The sequence below is a fragment of the Panulirus ornatus genome, chromosome 16 (assembly GCF_036320965.1).
Source record: "Panulirus ornatus isolate Po-2019 chromosome 16, ASM3632096v1, whole genome shotgun sequence".
Lineage (NCBI taxonomy): Eukaryota > Metazoa > Arthropoda > Malacostraca > Decapoda > Palinuridae > Panulirus > Panulirus ornatus.
The window spans coordinates 12,390,918-12,409,060 of record NC_092239.1 but is presented as its reverse complement, the minus strand read 5'-3'; the positions used below and the strand labels follow the sequence as shown (position 1 = coordinate 12,409,060).

Here is an 18,143-nt window from a genome sequence, read left to right as displayed (position 1 = left end):
GAAAGGGGCAGGAGATCAAGAGAAAGGTGCAAGAAGTGAAAAAGAGGGCAAATGAGGGTTGGGGTGAGAGAGTATCATTAAATTTTAGGGAGAATGAAAAGATGTTTTGGAAGGAGGTAAATAAAGTGCGTAAGACAAGGGAGCAAATGGGAACTTCAGTGAAGGGGGCTAATGGGGAGGTGATAACAAGTAGTGGTGATGTGAGAAGGAGATGGAGTGAGTATTTTCAAGGTTTGTTGAATGTGTTTGATGATAGAGTGGCAGATATAGGGTGTTTTGGCCAAGGTGGTGTGCAAAGTGAGAGGGTTAGGGAAAATGATTGGGTAAACAGAGAAGAGGTAGTAAAAGCTTTGTGGAAGATGAAAGCCGGCAAGGCAGCAGATTTAGATGGTATTGCAGTGGAATTTATTAAAAAAGGGGGTGACTGTATTGTTGACTGGTTGGTAAGGTTATTCAATGAATGTATGATTCATGATGAGGTGCCTGAGGATTGGCGGAATGTGTGCATAGTGCCATTGTATAAAGGCAAAGGGATAAGAGTGAGTGCTCAAATTACAGAGGTATAAGTTTGTTGAGTATTCCTGGTAAATTATATGGGAGGGTATTGATTGAGAGGGTGAAGGCATGTACAGAGCATCAGATTGGGGAAGAGCAGTGTGGTTTCAGAAGTGGTAGAGGATGTGTGGATCAGATGTTTGCTTTGAAGAATGTATGTGAGAAATACTTAGAAAAGCAATTGGATTTGTATGTAGCATTTATGGATCTGGAGAAGGCATATGATAGAGTTGATAGAGATGCTCTGTGGAAGGTACTAAGAATATATGGTGTGGGAGGCAAGTTGTTAGAGGCAGTGAAAAGTTTTTATCGAGGATGTAAGGCATGTGTACGTGTAGGAAGAGAGGAAAGTGATTGGTTCTCAGTGAATGTAGGTTTGCGGCAGGGGTGTGTGATGTCTCCATGGTTGTTTAATTTGTTTATGGATGGGGTTGTTAGGGAGGTGAATGCAAGAGTTTTGGAAAGAGGGGCAAGTATGCAGTCTGTTGGGGATGAGAGAGCTTAGGAAGTGAGTCAGTTGTTGTTCGCTGATGATACAGCGCTGGTGGCTGATTCATGTGAGAAACTGCAGAAGCTGGTGACTGAGTTTGGTAAAGTGTGTGAAAGAAGAAAGTTAAGGGTAAATGTGAATAAGAGCAAGGTTATTAGGTACAGTAGGGTTGAGGGTCAAGTCAATTGGGAGGTAAGTTTGAATGGAGAAAAACTGGAGGAAGTAGTGTTTTAGATATCTGGGAGTGGATCTGGCAGCGAATGGAACCATGAAAGCCGAAGTGAATCATAGGGTGGGGGAGGGGGCGAAAATCCTGGGAGCCTTGAAGAATGTGTGGAAGTCGAGAACATTATCTCGGAAAGCAAAAATGGGTATGTTTGGAGGAATAGTGGTTCCAACAATGTTGTATGGTTGCGAGGCGTGGACTATGGATAGAGTTTTGCGCAGGAGGATGGATGTGCTGGAAATGAGATGTTTGAGGACAATGTGTGGTGTGAGGTGGTTTGATCGAGTAAGTAACGTAAGGGTAAGAGAGATGTGTGGAAATAAAAAGAGCGTGGTTGAGAGAGCAGAAGAGGGTGTTTTGAAATGGTTTGGGCACATGGAGAGAATGAGTGAGGAAAGATTGACCAAGAGGATATATGTGTCGGAGGTGGAGGGAATGAGGAGAAGAGGGAGACCAAATTGGAGGTGGAAAGATGGAGTGAAAAAGATTTTGTGTGATCGGGGCCTGAACATGCAGGAGGGTGAAAGGAGGGCAAGGAATAGAGTGAATTGGATCGATGTGGTATACCGGGGTTGACGTGCTGTTAGTGGATTGAATCAGGGCATGTGAAGCGTCTGGGGTGAACCATGGAAAGCTGTGTAGGTATGTATATTTGCGTGTGTGGATGTATGTATATACATGTGTATGGGGGTGGGTTGGGCCATTTCTTTCGTCTGTTTCCTTGCGTACCTCGCAAACGCGGGAGACAGCGACAAAGAAAAAAAAAAAAAATATGAGGATAGGGGAGAAAGAATACTTCCCACGTATTCCATGCGTGTCGTAGAAGGCGACTAAAAGGGGAGGGAGTGGGGAGCTGGAAATCCTCCCCTCTCATTATTTTTTTTTAATTTTCCAAAATAAGGAACAGAGAAGGGGGCCAGGTGAGGTTGTTCCCTCAAAGGCCCGGTTCTCTGTTCTTAACACTACCTCGCTAATGCGGGAAATGGCGAATAGTTTGAAAGAAAAGAAAGAAAGATATATATATATAAAATCCTAAGAGCCTTGAAGAATGTTTGGAAGTTGAGAACATTATCTCCAAAAGCAAAAATGGGTATGTTTGAAGGAATAGTGGTTCCAACAATGTTGTATGGTTGCGAGGCGTGGGCTTTGGATAGAGTTGTGCGCAGGAGGTTGGATGTGCTGGAAATGAGATGTTTGAGGACAATATGTGGTGTGAGGTGGTTTGATCGAGTAAGTAATGTAAGGGTAAGAGAGATGTGTGGAAATAAAAAGAGCGTGGTTGAGAGGGCAGAAGAGGGTGTTTTGAAATGGTTTGGGCACATGGAGAGAATGAGTGAGGAAAGATTGACCAAGAGGATATATGTGCCGGAAATATTTATTCCTTCCTTCTATAGTGACTGACACGGCACAGACAAGGAATATGCCCCATTCAAGGCCATCTTGGATGAAAGAAAAAAAATTGTAGAGAAAGAAAGTAGAAATTAGTTAAGGACTTGCGGGTTTTTGTAAATCAGACTTTTAAAGGAAGAAAGGTTATATGAAGAGGGAAATACAAGTGAAAGAAGAGAATGTCACAGCTTACCTGTTTGAGGAAGGAAGGAGTTTTCATGATAGTCCATCCTTGAGCGGCCAGTCTTCATACAGAGATAGTGGGAAGTAGTATCAAAATGCATGCCACAGGTCCATACCTTGGTAATGAGGAAACATACATGAATGTCAGAATTACGACAAGAAAAAATGATCAGCCAATCCTTACTCTTATGTTCACTTTTTTACTTGTTCACTGTTCCCTTGTTAAATGAGATAGCACCAGGAACAGAAAACTGAATCTTCAAGAAAAAATTCTCTCACCTTCCTCTCTTCCTTCTTTTGGAACGTACTAGCAGTTCATAGTAATTTCCTGTTGAACAGTGATCTATTGTATCTACATTTTTCCTTAAGCAGCTTAATCTCATAATTATAATCTGGTCTGTGCTCCTTAAGGAAAAAACAGGCTGTTTTTTAAAGATATGATTTTGTTATTATGCAACACCCTTTTAAGTTTTTTCATGTAAATTTTGAATACTTTCTACTGTATATGTTAGCTAGTTGGTCATAGATGATAGAAATATCTTGTATTTAACATGTATCAGGAGATGCTACTTTTGGGTATAATGGATTTTATCAAATTCAGAACATTTTTGATTGGCTAGTTTCAGGGTTTCTTTATCTTTGACTCATATTTTCAGTATGTAAATTGGTGGCAAAGGAAGTTGGTGAGAGGTTACAAGCAAAAGACTCATCAGGGGTCATTGAAACCGGGTACAACATGGATGCCAAGAAAAAGAAAACACAGTACAACAAATCGTAAGTGCTTGTAACTGTTAGATATCCTTCCCTGTTAATGTAGATGATTGGATCATTTTTTCTTTTGATTACCAGTATGCTTATTAAGCTGCCACTTCCTGTTTATAATTACCTTATATATTGCTGTTGCTTGGTAACCAACATGCATTACTTTTTCCATGTTTACAGCAAAGTTGCCCATGCCAGTCCCTTTCTAAATGTCACAGTTACTGTGTATTTGTGTAAATCTTTTTAGCAAGCAATTTGCCTTAGCATTGCTGCTACATAGTAGTATGTCCAAGATCCCAAATATTGTTTCACTTGTATGTTTGCATAGGCAGATTTGTTTCTCCACATAGGTCATTTTGATACAGTGTCAGTTTGATGTGCCTTTCAGTTGAGTACTCAGGGAAAAAATATACTGCATACTTCCTGTCTATATCTCTGATGCCTGTCCCCTCCAGGAACTCCCATCAAGGGGGTGGCCACAGCAAAAGAGTCTCCACTTATCCCTGTCCTCACATGTTCCCCTTGCATATGCCATTCCATGCATTCTTCCCCCTTTTCTCTCCCTCCACTACTCTTCCACATTATTTACCCATGTTGCAAGTGGTCTTCCCTCACACCAACTCTTTTAATCGTATTATCATACACTCTCCTTGTAAACTCTCCATCTTGCAGTTTTTCCAGATGCTCAAAACCCCTCAAAGTGTTATGTTTCATCCACTTATTCACTCTACATTTCATTTCCTTTGCATTCCCCACCATACCAAATCTCTCATACACTGCACTACATATCAAAATGATTTCAGATTGCTGTATCTTTTGGTCAGCATATGGACAAGGAGGAAGCCATGGTTGTTGAAGGGTCCTGCTTATGCCTCCATCCTTCTTGTGGTCATTTTGTTACTTTTGCTCATCAGCTGAACCCTGCATTCAGAAGAAATGGAGTCTTGAAGTATGAAAAATTACTTTCTACAGGGAAATCTTGTCAGCAATCTTCCAATGCCATCCTTTTTCTTCCCCTCTTCTTTCACTTCTCTTTTGTCTCTAACTGCCCCTTCTCCTTTGGAGCAAAAAATTTAGTAACAGGGTAGAGCAAGGATCTCATGAATGAGATCTTGGACCAGACACATGCCTAAGGAGCAGAAGGGGAATAATCCCCCGAGGAGGGGTCATTTACGCATAATTGACCCAAATTGGGAATATTGATTCTCTTACTTGTAACAACCAGGGAGGTATTTTACCAGTACTACCCATTTTGGTATTGGGAGGGTTGGTGACTGCTGTGTAGTGAGCCAGCATTTCATTGGTTGTCAAGTTGCACTTCTCTGACTTGGGTAGCTTTATTTTCTTTCTGCTTCACTCACACATGGACCACTGGCATTTTGTCCACAAACATACAGCCTCTATTTGTCAGACATAACACTTGACAACACTTAACTCATTCAGCTCATTCTTCGTATCTCTAGATTTTCCTGAGGTGAGCATTACGTGTTGTTAGCCCTGCCTTTGGCAAAGTGGTAGGAGCAGTAGATAGAAGTAGTAAGTAGGAATATGTAGGTAGTAGAATTAGGTAGAAATAGTAGTTAGGAACATTGAGCAGGAACATAAAGTAGAAGCAGTCAGCAGGAATATTAGGTAGGAGCCTCTGCAAATGCTGTGAAAGAGTTACCCTTTGCCAGTGGCCAGTTAAGGGTGAGGCATAAAGGCTAAGAAGTGGCACTGGAATTCACAAGCTATAGAGACTCTCCTTGGCCACCCCCTTGAGGGAGTTCCAGGTGGGAAACAGGCAACAGAGATATAGTTAGATAGAAAACAAGTGATAAAAAGAATCAAGCTTACTCAGTTTTTGATTTTCTTTAGGAGGATTAGAAACTTTTGGGGAACATCCCAGAGATCTATTGACGGAGCAAGACAGTTAGCTGACAGCTCAAAAGATATGTTTGAAATTTATCAGTATATCAGTCCCATCATACGGTATAATGTTAGATGCAGACACATGTACTTCAGTGCATCACAGATAAGTGAATCATATTTTTTTTTCAAGCATGTCTAATTCTTGCTTGTGTGTTTCACTCAAGGTTCAGGGTGGTCCATTAGATCATCACTATAGCAAATATGAATTTGTGCAATCTCTTGAAGGGTGGAGAAAATGCAGATGGTAATGTGTGAGAATAATGTTTTGGAAACTATGCTCTTTGCAGTGTTGTGTTGATTTGGTTATTCCTCAGATGAGTTTAAAGTTCACAAAATTGAAATTTTTCTGAACAGAAGGGTAATCTTTAATTTGTTTTCATAAGGATGATGCAGGAATCAGTTTTGGAAATTGCTTTGGATTTCTCATCCTATTATTTCCTATCATTTCTTACTGCTGGGATTGGATCCTTGATATTCTGATGATAGCTGTTTAAGAGGAAGTTTTATATCTTATTCTAGTTTTTCACAGGCTGTGATTGGGTGACTCTTGGTAAGTGATATTTAAGGATGGCAAGTCTTTTAGTTCAGTAGCTTGATTTTCAAATTATCATCCTCTGCTTAACCACGCAAATCTTGATTCATGTGCCTTGAATTTGTCCTATAGAATGCAGAAGTAAGTCCCTCTTCCAACTTTTTTTTTCATGTGATTAACATTACAAGTGTAATTCCTGTAGTTCATTCATCAAGTGCTCTAGTTTTCATTGGGGTTTATTGATTTCTTGCATATTTAACTTCGTCCTCTAAGATAGTTTTTAAGTAATGTGAAATTGTTTGGCTGCACATTCGAGAAAGTAACTGGTGTAGCATTGACACTGAGTAAAACAGTTTTGCCTTTATGGTAATTTTAAGTTTGAATGATGTCCTCATGAAAGTATTTTTTCAGTTTGGGTTTAGTGAAGTTAGAGTAACAATATACCTCCCTCAACTGTTGGATAATTTACATTATCAATTGCATGTACGTTACAGTTAAGTAAATAACATTGAGAACTGAATTTCCAGTGAATTGAGGCTGGTGGAGACACTAGAAGAGGTGTGTGAAGGGATGTTGGAGTACCGGATACATAAGGAACGGCAAGACTCTACACGATGGGCCAAAAAGATGAGTCAGACTTTTCAGACTCTTCATAACCTTGTGTAAGTACTCATCACATGAGAGTATTTCATAAGGTCAAAAGTGGTATAGGTTATTCAGAAAAGTTTTCCTCTCTATGTTGTGTGGAGCAAGGGGCAGGTCTACAGTATGCTGGGGATGTATGGGTTGGAAAGTTAATCAGTTGCTGTTTGCAGATGACACACTTTTTCATAGCAGACAAGATAAATTCCTGAAACTGGTATCACCAGATGGGAGATAGTATGAAAGAAGGAAGTTAGCAATCAACTGAACAAAAATAAGTATTGAGGTGTAATTACAGGATATATCAGGTGGGTTTGAATATAAGTTTAGATTGGAAGGACTTGGAGCAAGGTCTTTAGATACATGTGGTCAGACATGGCACTGATTGGACCTAGAACAGGAGACATACTATCTGCTGGCATACATTAGAATGGCTTTCAAATATATGGATAAGGAACTATTTAGTAAGTTGTCCATAGATATAGTCCGTAGATAAGGCCAAAACTAAAATGTTTCTGAAATTTGGTCACCACATTAGCTAAGAAGCAAAAAGAGCACATAGGGAAGGTTCAGAGGAGGAAAACAAAGATGATATCAGAATTAAGACGGCTGAGTTAAAGTGAATGGCTAGAGGCTTTAAATTTGCCCACTTTAAGAGAGAGGAATGAGAGGTGACCTAATCACCACCTTTTTTTAAAACTGATCTATGAAGAGATGTTGGAGAGTTCTTTGAGAGATGTAGGGATAGAGCAACTACTGGGTATGACATGAAATTAAGCATGAAATTTTTTTAAAAAGATCTACAGAAGTACTTTTATAGTATAAGAATGATGAATAAATTGAAAATTACTGAGGACATGGTTAATGCAGAGAGCATATTGGATTTTAAGAAAGTGCTAATGGTCTGGGTGGCTTGACTGTGGTTTCAGTTCATTATACATAACAGCCAGGGATAAGATGTGGGCAAGTAGGGCTTTTGTTTCATGGCACAACCTTTCTAAGGCAGGAGAGATGAAGCAGATATGAAAAAATAATAAACATAGGTGTTGCCAGACTTCCTAAGTGTGGTTATGCCATGACTGAAAAAACGTCACCTTTGGTGAAAGAAGTGTCACACCAATGAAATCCATCCTGCTCCTGATTGGGATGCAGCTTTGAAGCTGAAGGAGCCCCATAAAAGGGGTGTTGTGGTTATATACTTTTTATACCTGGGATAGGGTAGAAAGAGTTGTACCTAGTCTTTTATACCTCCTGCATGTTGCAGAAGGCAACAAAGAGTGGTGGGTGAGGGGGCTGGAAATCCTTGCCACATGTTGCTTTACAAAAAAAAAATTGAGGAAGGAGTTAAGTGAAGATATCTTCCTTCAAAGCTGAGCCTTCTGTTCTTGAAACTACCCACACACAAAAAGGAAACTATGAACAAGTATGAAAAAGGAAGTGATATGTATTATGCTTGGAGAGAGGAAGTTGGATACTCTGGCTCTTAACAGGAAGGGGGAAGAATGATGTGGGATTTGTCTTAAGGTTAAAGTCTCTGGTTTGTGTGAGGGCAAGAGCAAAAGAAAATATAGCACTCTTGCTGGTGTTGTGGAATTGTAGTAAAGTGTAAGGAACTCTAGACTGATGTGTGTGAAAGTGGATTATGTGAGGTGGGTGAATGATAGTGTTTATGCATTTGGAAGCAAGAGGAGTGAGTGTTTTGATAGGAGGTGAGTAAGTGTTTCAGCAGTTTTGATGTTAGGGATCAGGTAATAGTGATGGGTGATATGAATGCTAGAGTATGAGATGCAGCAGTTAAGGATATAATTAGAGGTAGGGCAGGTACCCATTGCCAGTGAAAATGGTGACGACCTTGTGGAGTTGTGAGCTGAAAAAGGACTGGCGATTGGGAATACCTAATTAAAAAAGAGGGGAGGTATTATTCACAAGTATTCATGAGAGAGGGGAATTTGAACACTGGAGGTGTATGATGAAAAAGGACTGGTGATTGGGAATACTTAGTTCAAAAATTAGGGAGTTTATGGTGATTGGGCATTATTGCATTATGAACTGACTGATAGGATTGCTAGAGACTTGTAGAAATAAATGCACTGAGATGGGTAGCTGGTGGTATGGCTGATTGCTTCCTGGTGGAGGTGAGGATGAAAGTTTACAGAGCTTTTAGGAAAAGATAGGATGGTGAAATTAAAAAAGCTTGGGAAAGCAGCTTATATGAAGAGACACCAGGAGAGATTTGGTGAAATGGCAAAAGGTGAGAGTAAACACAATTAGGGGAGTGGGCAAGGAATATGAGGTACTTAAGAAAGCAGTCCTTACATATGCAAGAGACGTTTTTGGCATGAAGATGGGTATGTGAGAAAAAGAACTGATGGGATGAGAAGCTTAAATTGTTAATGAGAGAGAAAAGAGAGTTGTATAGGCTATACCTTCAAGAAACTCCGGAGTGTGAGTTTTTGGGAGATGTTCAAGAGGATATGGCATGATGTCAAGAGGAAGGTGCATGGGCTGGAAAAGGGCAAATGATGTTGGGGTTAGAAAATACTTGCAAACTTCAGGGAGAAGAAAATATTTTGAAAAGAGATGAATATTGTGAGAATGAGAGTAAATAGGAGCATCAGTAGAGTGAGCAGATGGGGAAGCAGCAATAGGGTAAGAAGAGTTGGAGTAAGTATTTTGGAGGGCTATTGAATGTGTAGATGATAGGGTGGCAAATGGAGAATGTTTGGAGTGTGTAGGTATGCAGAGGGGTGTTGAAAGTCCTCTGTAAAACAAAGTATGGTAAAGCAGCTGGAATAGATGGGATTGGAATTGAATTTCAAAAGAAAGTGGGTGACAATGTTGTTCATTGATTAGTTAAGGTGTTAGCATATATAAGGTTCAGTGTGAGCTGCCTGAGGATATGTAGAATGCCTGTATAGTGTCATTGTATAAGAGCAGGGGGAGAGTGGTAAATGAGAGGATAGCGGTGACATGCACAGAGCATCGGAGTGTGAGAGGAACATTGTGACTTCAGGAGTGGTAGAGGAGGTAGGTGTTTTCTTTGAAGTATCTACGTAAGAAATACTTCAGAAAAAAGGATTTGTATATGGCATTTGTAGATGTTGAGAAAGTTTATGATACAGTTAATAGAGATGCATTGTGGAAGGTGTAACAATTGTTTGGGATGGAAGGAAAGCTACTAGAAGCAGTAAGGAGTTTCTGTGAAGAGAGTAAGAAGAGAGGAAGGAGAGTAGTTTTAGATGTATGTAGTTCTGCGACAAGGATGTAGCTGTTTAATCTGGTGATGAAGGAATTGTGAGGGAGATGAATTCAAGGGTCATAGAGAAAGAGGGGTATGTGTGCAACCTGTTGGGTGTAGGGGACCTGAGAGGTGAGTCAATTGCTCTTTACTAATGACATGACTCTGATGGCAGGCTTCAGTGAGAAACTGCTGTTGCTGGTCTCTGAGTTTGTGAAAGTTTGTGAAAGGAGTATGTTTAGAATTAATGTATATAAATGTTAGGTTATAAAATTTAGCAAGTCCATCAGAGTGCGAGTTTGAATGGAGAGAACCTAGAGGGAGAGGAGTATGCATTTCGATGTGTTAGAATTGAAAGCTTGAGTACAATATGTTACATGAGGTGGGTTGATCAAGTAAGAAATTATAGTGTTAGAGAGAAAGGGGAAACTGAGTTGGAGATAGGAGGATGGTGTGAAAGAGAATCTCAGTGATTGGGACCTGAACATGCAGGGAGGGTGTAAAGCATGCACGTGATAGGGAGAATTGGGGTAATTTAATATTCAGGGGGCAACTTACTGTCACTGAGCAAAACTAGCACACAAGAAGCAGTCAGCGGGCTAAACCAGTGCATGTGAGGCAGTCAGGAAAGGATGCAGGGTCATGGGGTTGGCTGGGGATGGAGAACTCTGGTTGCAGTTCACTATCTATGACAGCAAGAGAGTGGACTTTAGCAAGTGAGGCCATTTTATGTCTGTTCTTGGTGATTTCTTGTTACATGATGTTAAAGAAGCTTGAATTCACATACATTTTTTTCTTTTGTGTTAGTAATTATCATCTGCTATTACAGGAATAAAGGTGTGAAGGTAGAACTTGGGATACCAATGGATCTGTGGGATGAACCATCAGCAGAAGTTGCACATCTAAAGACTCAGGTGATTTTTTTTTAGTGTATAATACATTATTTCCTCCAGGTTTCTTGTAAGGGGTGTGAGTGAGTGTATGATTATTTGAATGATTAGATAGTTGAAAAGACTGTATCTTTGTTTAATGATATATATTATACTTAATCACTGTTCTGCATCAGCGAGGTAGCGCTGGGAAACAGACAAAGAATGGCCCATCCACTCATATACACACTTATATTCATAAACGCCCATACACACACATATACATACATATACATATCAACATATTCATAAACATACACAGACATATACATATATACACATGTACATATTCATACTTGCTTGCCTTCATCCATTCCTATCACGACCCCACCCCACAGAAAGTAGCATCATTACCCCACATTTCAGCGAGGTAGCACAAAACAAACAAAAAAGGCAACACTGGTTCACAGTCAGTCTCAAGCTGTCGTGTGTAATGCACTGAAACCACAGCTTCCTATCCATATCCAGGCCCCATGGTTTACCCCAGGCACTTCACATGCCCTGGTTCAGTCCATTGATAGCACGTTGACCCCAGTATACCACATCATTCTAATTCACTCTATTCATTCTAATTCACTCTAATTGCCCCCTCCCCCCAACCTGTGACTCACTTCTGCTTCCATGGTTCCATCCACTGCTAAGTCCACTCTCAGATATCTAAAACACTTCACTTCCTCCAATTTTTCTCCATTCAAACTTACATCCCATTTAACTAGTCCCTCGACCCTACTGAACCTAATAACCTTACTCTGAACTTTCTCCTTTCTTAACACTTTTCCAAACTCAGTCACCAACTTCTACAGTTTCTCACTCAAATATGCCACTAGAGCTGTAACATCGGCAAACAACAACCGACTCACTTCCCAAGCCCTCTCATCCCCAACAGAGTTCATACTAGCCCGTCTCTCCGAAATTCTTGCATTTACTTCCCAAACCACCCTATCCATAAACAAATTGAACAACTATGGAGACATTACACATCCCTGCTGTAGACCAACATTCACTGGGAACCAATCACTCTCCTCTCTTCCTATCCATACACATGCCTTTCATCCTTGGTAAAAACTTTTCACTGCTTATAGCAACTTACCTCCCACATCATATACTCTAAAACCTTCCACAAAGCATCTCTATCAACCCTATCATATGCCTTCTCCAGATCCATAAATGCTATAGTCAAATCCATCTGTTTTTCTAAGTATTTCTCAAACACCGGATTCACACTGCTCTTCCCCAATCTGATGCTCTGTACATGCCTTCACCCTCTCAATCAATACCCTCCCATATAATTTCCCAGGAATACTCAACAGACTTATGTTAGAAAAATTATATAACATGTTTAGGAATATCAAAATTTTGAGAGGACTCCGTTAAGTATTTGAATATGGCTTTCATAGAGAATAATAGCAAAGATGTCTGTAAGAACATATTTATTTCAATAACATATTACAATGAGAATAGCTGTAAAGGAATGCTAGAAGGGAGAGTATAAATGAAGTTTTTTGTTTATTTTGACTTCATACTGAGAAGATGAGTTCTGATATAATGAAAGCTGCTCCATGGGAAACCTCTTTGTGCTGTCTCCAAGTTGCTTAAAAGTATAACAGATTTATGGTGTAATTTTAAAATATGGTTATGTCTGTCAATCTGTTTTAAATTTTCTTTAGTCAGGGTCTATCTGTGTGCTGAGGTTGGGACTGGATGAAAGTGGAAGATACACTCTTGATAATTGAGATAAACCACATCTTGCAAAGCTGAAAGGTGTCACACTGCTCAAAACATATCTACCTTATCTACCCAGAAATCTACATCAAGAAGTGGCCCACCGCGCTTAATTAAATGGTTTTTCCTTTTTCATTATCGGAGCATGGGGGACAAGTTCCTTGATTTGTGTAGCTCTTTGGTTTAGAGGCATGCTTTCTGAATTGCTGGAGGGTAGGGGGATTGTTTTTCTGGTGGTTCTTTCATGTTCCCCTTTTTAGGTAACTGGGAGAGTCTGGTTGCCTTACTGCTGCCATTTCTGTGGGTGATGTGATGTGTATAATTTCCACATAGTTTTAACAGATCCCTGTATTGAAACTTGTCAGTATGAGTGGTTTTAATTTTGTCTTTTCCTTATTTACTGCTTAAAGATGAGTGTCACACCGAGAGATGGGGGGAGGAAAGAATATTTTCTTTCCCCCCAAAGGTTAGATATGCAGTGGGATACATACATAAGAGAGAGAGCAGTTTTTCAACTGTAACCTTCACGAGGTTCCAGCACCCGTTACATATCCTCTTGACCTTGAACCTCCAGACTTTGATATCATTTGGCTTGGTATTTATTTCCTACTTGCTATTATTTTTCTGTTTCACCTACGGTTCTCCCAATATTTTAAACTTTAAAGTATTCTTTGAATATCTAAATGTCTACCACAAGGCTAGGAAACAAGAAATTTATGTCATTCTGTAGCGAGTGGTTGCTAAAGTAAAACATGGTGTAAGTCATAGATTTAAGAAGTGATGTTGATGAGTATCAGAAATGTGTGATTAAGAGATGATAGGGAATAAGCTTAGAAGTGGAAGAACTGAGTGAAAGGAGGCTTTTGCCTGGCCACCTCCTTGAAGGAGTTCCCAAAGGGAATGGGCATCAGGGATATAGATAGACAGGATTTTTTTTAATGATTTTGGCATTTGAAGGAGGCTCAACTGTGGAGAAGCATATGTTAGATGTAATAAAAAATGAACAAAAAATTCTCTTTTCCAGTGCGAGGGTTTCATTGAGGATTATGAAGAAGAAATTAACCAATGGTATTTTGGAGAGCAAAAATCTGGTCTTCAGGAGGCAGTCTGTCAAAAAGTGCTGAGGGATAAGAAGTGTCTCTCTGAATCCTTTGGGGAGGATATCACAAATGAGTCTGATGATGATCACAAAGAAGATAAAAGCAAAAAAAGGAAAAAGAAAGGAGACTCAGGCAAAACTAGCAAAAATGAATTATAGGTAGATTGTCATCATATCTTAACAGTATTGGTCACAAGATATTTGAGTTTGTTTTATTTGCTCAGGATGTTACAATAAAGTAGCCAGTTGAGACAATTGATACCCTTAAATATTACTCTGCAGTATATTAGAGACACAGTTGATTACTCCTGGACCACATTGTAATTAAATCGATTTTACTATCTGACCTTGGCATCATGTATATGCCTTTGTGTCGCCTTGCATGTTAGATAAGATTAATTTTTTTTAAATGCATTGACCTACTTTAGTTTTTGCTTGACAATATTTTTATCTTAGACGTAAAATAATGTATTTTTCGACACCTTTCTCTTTAGTTTCATAAATTTTTCTGTACGTCTTCTGTAATTCCAAAATGTTATGGAAACATACTCAATAACTCAAAATGTTATCCAAGTAATGAAAGTGATATTCAGCATTATAGAAAATGATAGATAGGCATCTGTCTGTTTGTTGCATCTACATTTGTGACTCTCTATCTTAATTGCAAATCTTTACAATTGTGTTCGTGTAAATACGATCTTACATCGCTGAAGAGTTCACCTCATTGGTTGTGGTTAGTATTACCTTATGGTTAAATGAAAGGAATTGTTCTTGACACTCTATTGCCAGTCTTCTTTACAACAGTTAGTATAAAAATAATGTCACAGAGTGCAGTATGATATCTACTTCATATTTGAATGCTATGATTTCCTGCATTAGTGAGATTGCATCAGGTACAGACAAAGAATGGCCACATCTGCTCATATCCATTCTCTAGCCATATAATTTCCTTTGTTTATCCTGGATGCTTCACATACCTGGGTTCAATCAATTGACAGCAAAGTCGACCCCCACTATACCACACTGTTCCAATTCACTCTAATCCATGTACACATTTCATCCTCCTGCATGTTCAGTCCCCCATTTGCTCAAAATCTTTTTCTCTGCATTCTTCCATCTCCAATTTGATCTTCTCTGTTCTTGTTCCCTACACTTCTGACACATATATCCTCTTTAGCTGTCATATGTAATGAAACCACAGCTTCCTGTCAATAATGAGGCCCCACAACAAACACCAAACTAAGACTTGCCCTCTGTCAGTGGCCTGTTAAAGGTCAAGTGGCACTGAAGTTCACTAGTCATGGAGAGACCATCGCTGTGGCCACCCCTTTGAGGGAGTTCCAAAAGGGAACAGGCATCACATCTTTAGTGCTCCTAGAACCTTCACCTCCCATGAAACTTCCATGGTTCCATTTGCTACCCTGTCCACTACCCAGGTAACTAAAACACTTCACTTACCTGTCCCTCAACCTTGCTGAATCTAATAACCTCACTTTTATTCACATTTACTCTTAACTTTCTTCTTTTACACACACTTCCAAACTTGTGCAGTTTCTCACTTGAATCCATCACCAGGACTGTATCCTCAGCAAACCGACTCACTTCCCAGGTCCTGTCGTCCCCCACAAACTGCATACTTGCCCCTTTCTCCAAGTCTCACCCCTACCAGAGACCAGCCTTTCCTTGGAACCATTCATTCTCCTCTCTTTCTATTAATACAAATGAGTTACACCATTGATGAAAACTTCTCTGCTTCTAGCAGCTTTCCTTCCATGCCATACATTAAGTCCTTCCACAAGGCATCTGTATCAGCCCTATCAAATGCTTTCTCCAGATCCATAAATGTGACATACAAATCCATCTGCTTCTCTAAGTACTTATCATGCACATTCTTTAAAGCTAACACCTAATCCTTACATTCTATACCACTCTGCTACTCCACATGTCTTAACCCTCTCGATCAATAATACCCCACACATGTACACTCAACAAACTTATACCTCGGTAGTTTGAACACTAACTCACCTTTATATGATATTTCTTATACATAGACAACATCCCTCTGCCAATAGCAAAATGATAAATTACCTTGCAACCCAATAACCATAAGGTCTAACCATTTCATAATCCACTCTGTCTTCATTGCTGTTCCTTCATACACAGTAAACAGCCTGTCAACCTACATTCAATGCCGTTGGCTTCCTGAGGTCCATTGGATTCACAAACTTAAAACTTTGACCAAACAACACGAGTCCGATTCATTCTCTCAACATCCATAACCTGCTCCCAGAGTTCCACATCAACAGAACAGTTGAGGAGGCACACTAATTGCAGGTAAATATTGAAGAACTTTCATGTATATTAAGTAAAACTTGGACTAAAACAACATTAATTCAATCTCTCATCATCCCTAACCTGCTCCCCGAGTCCCACGTTAACAGAATAGTTGGACAACTATCTGCATTACGTTCATATATATCAATATGGAAATACTTGGTAAAACTTTGATATCCTACAAAACACAATTAATTAGTTTACTGGTCCTGAAGAGGATTTTTGTAATTTTACTGAAATATTACTTGACAAATGATTCATTTTCAAAACTACTTTTCAAGATATAACAACTTTCTTTTACCTATTATATCATTTATCCATCTATTGATAAAATTCAGTTCCAATAATCATTAGTATTATTTAGCAAATGAATCAAAGGAACAGGGTGATCATCTTCAATTTAAGAACTACAGTATCAGCAACCTGTAGCATTTTTGCTAACCAGCCACCTGAATATCTTGAATAATCTGAAAAAAAGCTATACAGTATATGATTCCTTATAGTTATACAGATGGAAATCCTAATATTTCACATAACATGTTTTCATGCTTTTGGGCAAAAACCCTATTCTTTTTATAAGAAAAATGTATCCTAATGTTACAGCAAACAGAAATAACAGCACTTTTCTAGAAGAGCTCCTAAAAGAATTTGATGAATTCTCTGCAGTTCCCAAAACCAAGAGAAAATTTTCTTAATAAAATGTGGCTAACAAACATCTGAAAAGGACAGACATCAAAGGAAGACATTATGACAAATTCATGCTTTTTCAGTCTAATCCTCAATACTCTCAATAAAAACACATATGCAGCCAAATTATATACCCTTACCATTGCGCAAGCTAAATATTAAATAGTACATTAAAATTTCGGATGGAAAATTCAACAAAGCAAAAAATGGGTCTCAAGCTTACATGTAACATGTAATACATAACAGCCAAAAAGTGGCTATGTGCAAATGAGCACAAATTTCAGTCTAAAGCTTTATAATAAACTCTGAACACGTTGTCTATGGTTTACACTTCCAGTGGAGTAGCAAACCATTGCTACATTCTACTAACATGATTTTTACACTGACACAGTGAATACTACCACAGAATCACTATGCAGAATGAAGAAATATATATACACTGTGTTAAAAAACACAAATAAAATGAGAATTTTACCAAGTACATCACCAGTCAATAGCACTTCCTGAACATCCATAAGCTTAACTCTTTTCAGTTTTAAAATTATAGATTGCTTTTAATCTTTTCATTTTCCAGAGCCTCCTTCATAATCCTGAGTACCCAATCCACATTTTCTGTAGTACAGTTGTAACCCATGAGTCCGATTCGCCACAACTTGTTTGCAGTAGGTCCCAAGCCACCAGAAATTTCCACCTGATACCTGTTTTGAGAATTTAAGAAATCTGAAACCCACATTAACTATGAAAGGAATGATCAATATATGATGAAGTGTTGATGAGGTAAGGACAGAGAGAGGTACGACATGGAGAGACTAAAGAAAAATGTATTCTAGAGGTCTAAGTGTAAATTCGAACCAAGAGGATGTGGAGGACAATAGGTGCTTTAGTGACCTGGGATTGGAAAAGGCAGGGGATACAACAATGAAGGCTGAACTGAGTCCCAGGGTGAAAGAGTGAGCTAAGACCCCGGGTGTATTAAGGAGAGGTCACTGTCTGTGAGGACAAATGTATGTTTCAAGAAATAGTAGCCACAATATTATAAAGATGCGAGTTAACACAAAAAAAGGAAGAGGGCGATTGTGCTGGAAATGAAATGCTTGAGGTCACTATCTGGTGTTAAGTAACTTCATCATGTAAAGAACACTGGGCACAGCTTGACAGAGAGTCTATCATGGAGAGTACAGAATTAATTTTTAATGAAAAGGATCAGTGTGTTAAAAGCACTGGGAGTAATAGTCCAGGTAAACCATACAGTTAGTCTCTGGGGCTTGGTTTTGGATGAGTGGTTATATATAAATAAAACCCAGAGTGGATCTGGGCAGAGGAGCTATTATATGTCCCTGATTCTGTCTCACTTATGTGGGAAAGGCAGTTAAGCACAAAAAAATGAGCACAATACAAGAGTTTGTTAAGATGAAAAATAAAAGAAAATGTGAAATGCAAAAAT

The 18,143-nt window shown here is 39.1% G+C and overlaps 2 protein-coding genes across 4 annotated transcripts in view; one reads left to right on the top strand and one right to left on the bottom strand.

Annotated features, from left to right (window-relative positions):
• CNPYb (protein canopy b) overlaps positions 1–16,061 on the top strand; it is a 29,284-nt gene extending 13,223 nt beyond the window's left edge. The window contains exons 2-5 of the mRNA XM_071671282.1: positions 3,500–3,617; positions 6,576–6,710; positions 10,758–10,842; positions 13,604–16,061. Of these exons, the coding sequence (XP_071527383.1) occupies positions 3,500–3,617; positions 6,576–6,710; positions 10,758–10,842; positions 13,604–13,837 (572 nt within the window). The 3' untranslated portion in view covers positions 13,838–16,061. The remainder of the gene's footprint in view (positions 1–3,499; positions 3,618–6,575; positions 6,711–10,757; positions 10,843–13,603) is intronic.
• Positions 12,273–18,143, bottom strand: part of LOC139754143 (alanine--glyoxylate aminotransferase-like) — a 189,697-nt gene continuing 183,826 nt past the window's right edge. For all 3 annotated transcript variants that reach the window (XM_071671279.1, XM_071671281.1, XM_071671280.1), the window contains one exon: positions 12,273–17,397. In XM_071671279.1, coding sequence (XP_071527380.1) covers positions 17,241–17,397 — 157 coding nt within the window. In that variant the 3' untranslated portion in view covers positions 12,273–17,240. The remainder of the gene's footprint in view (positions 17,398–18,143) is intronic.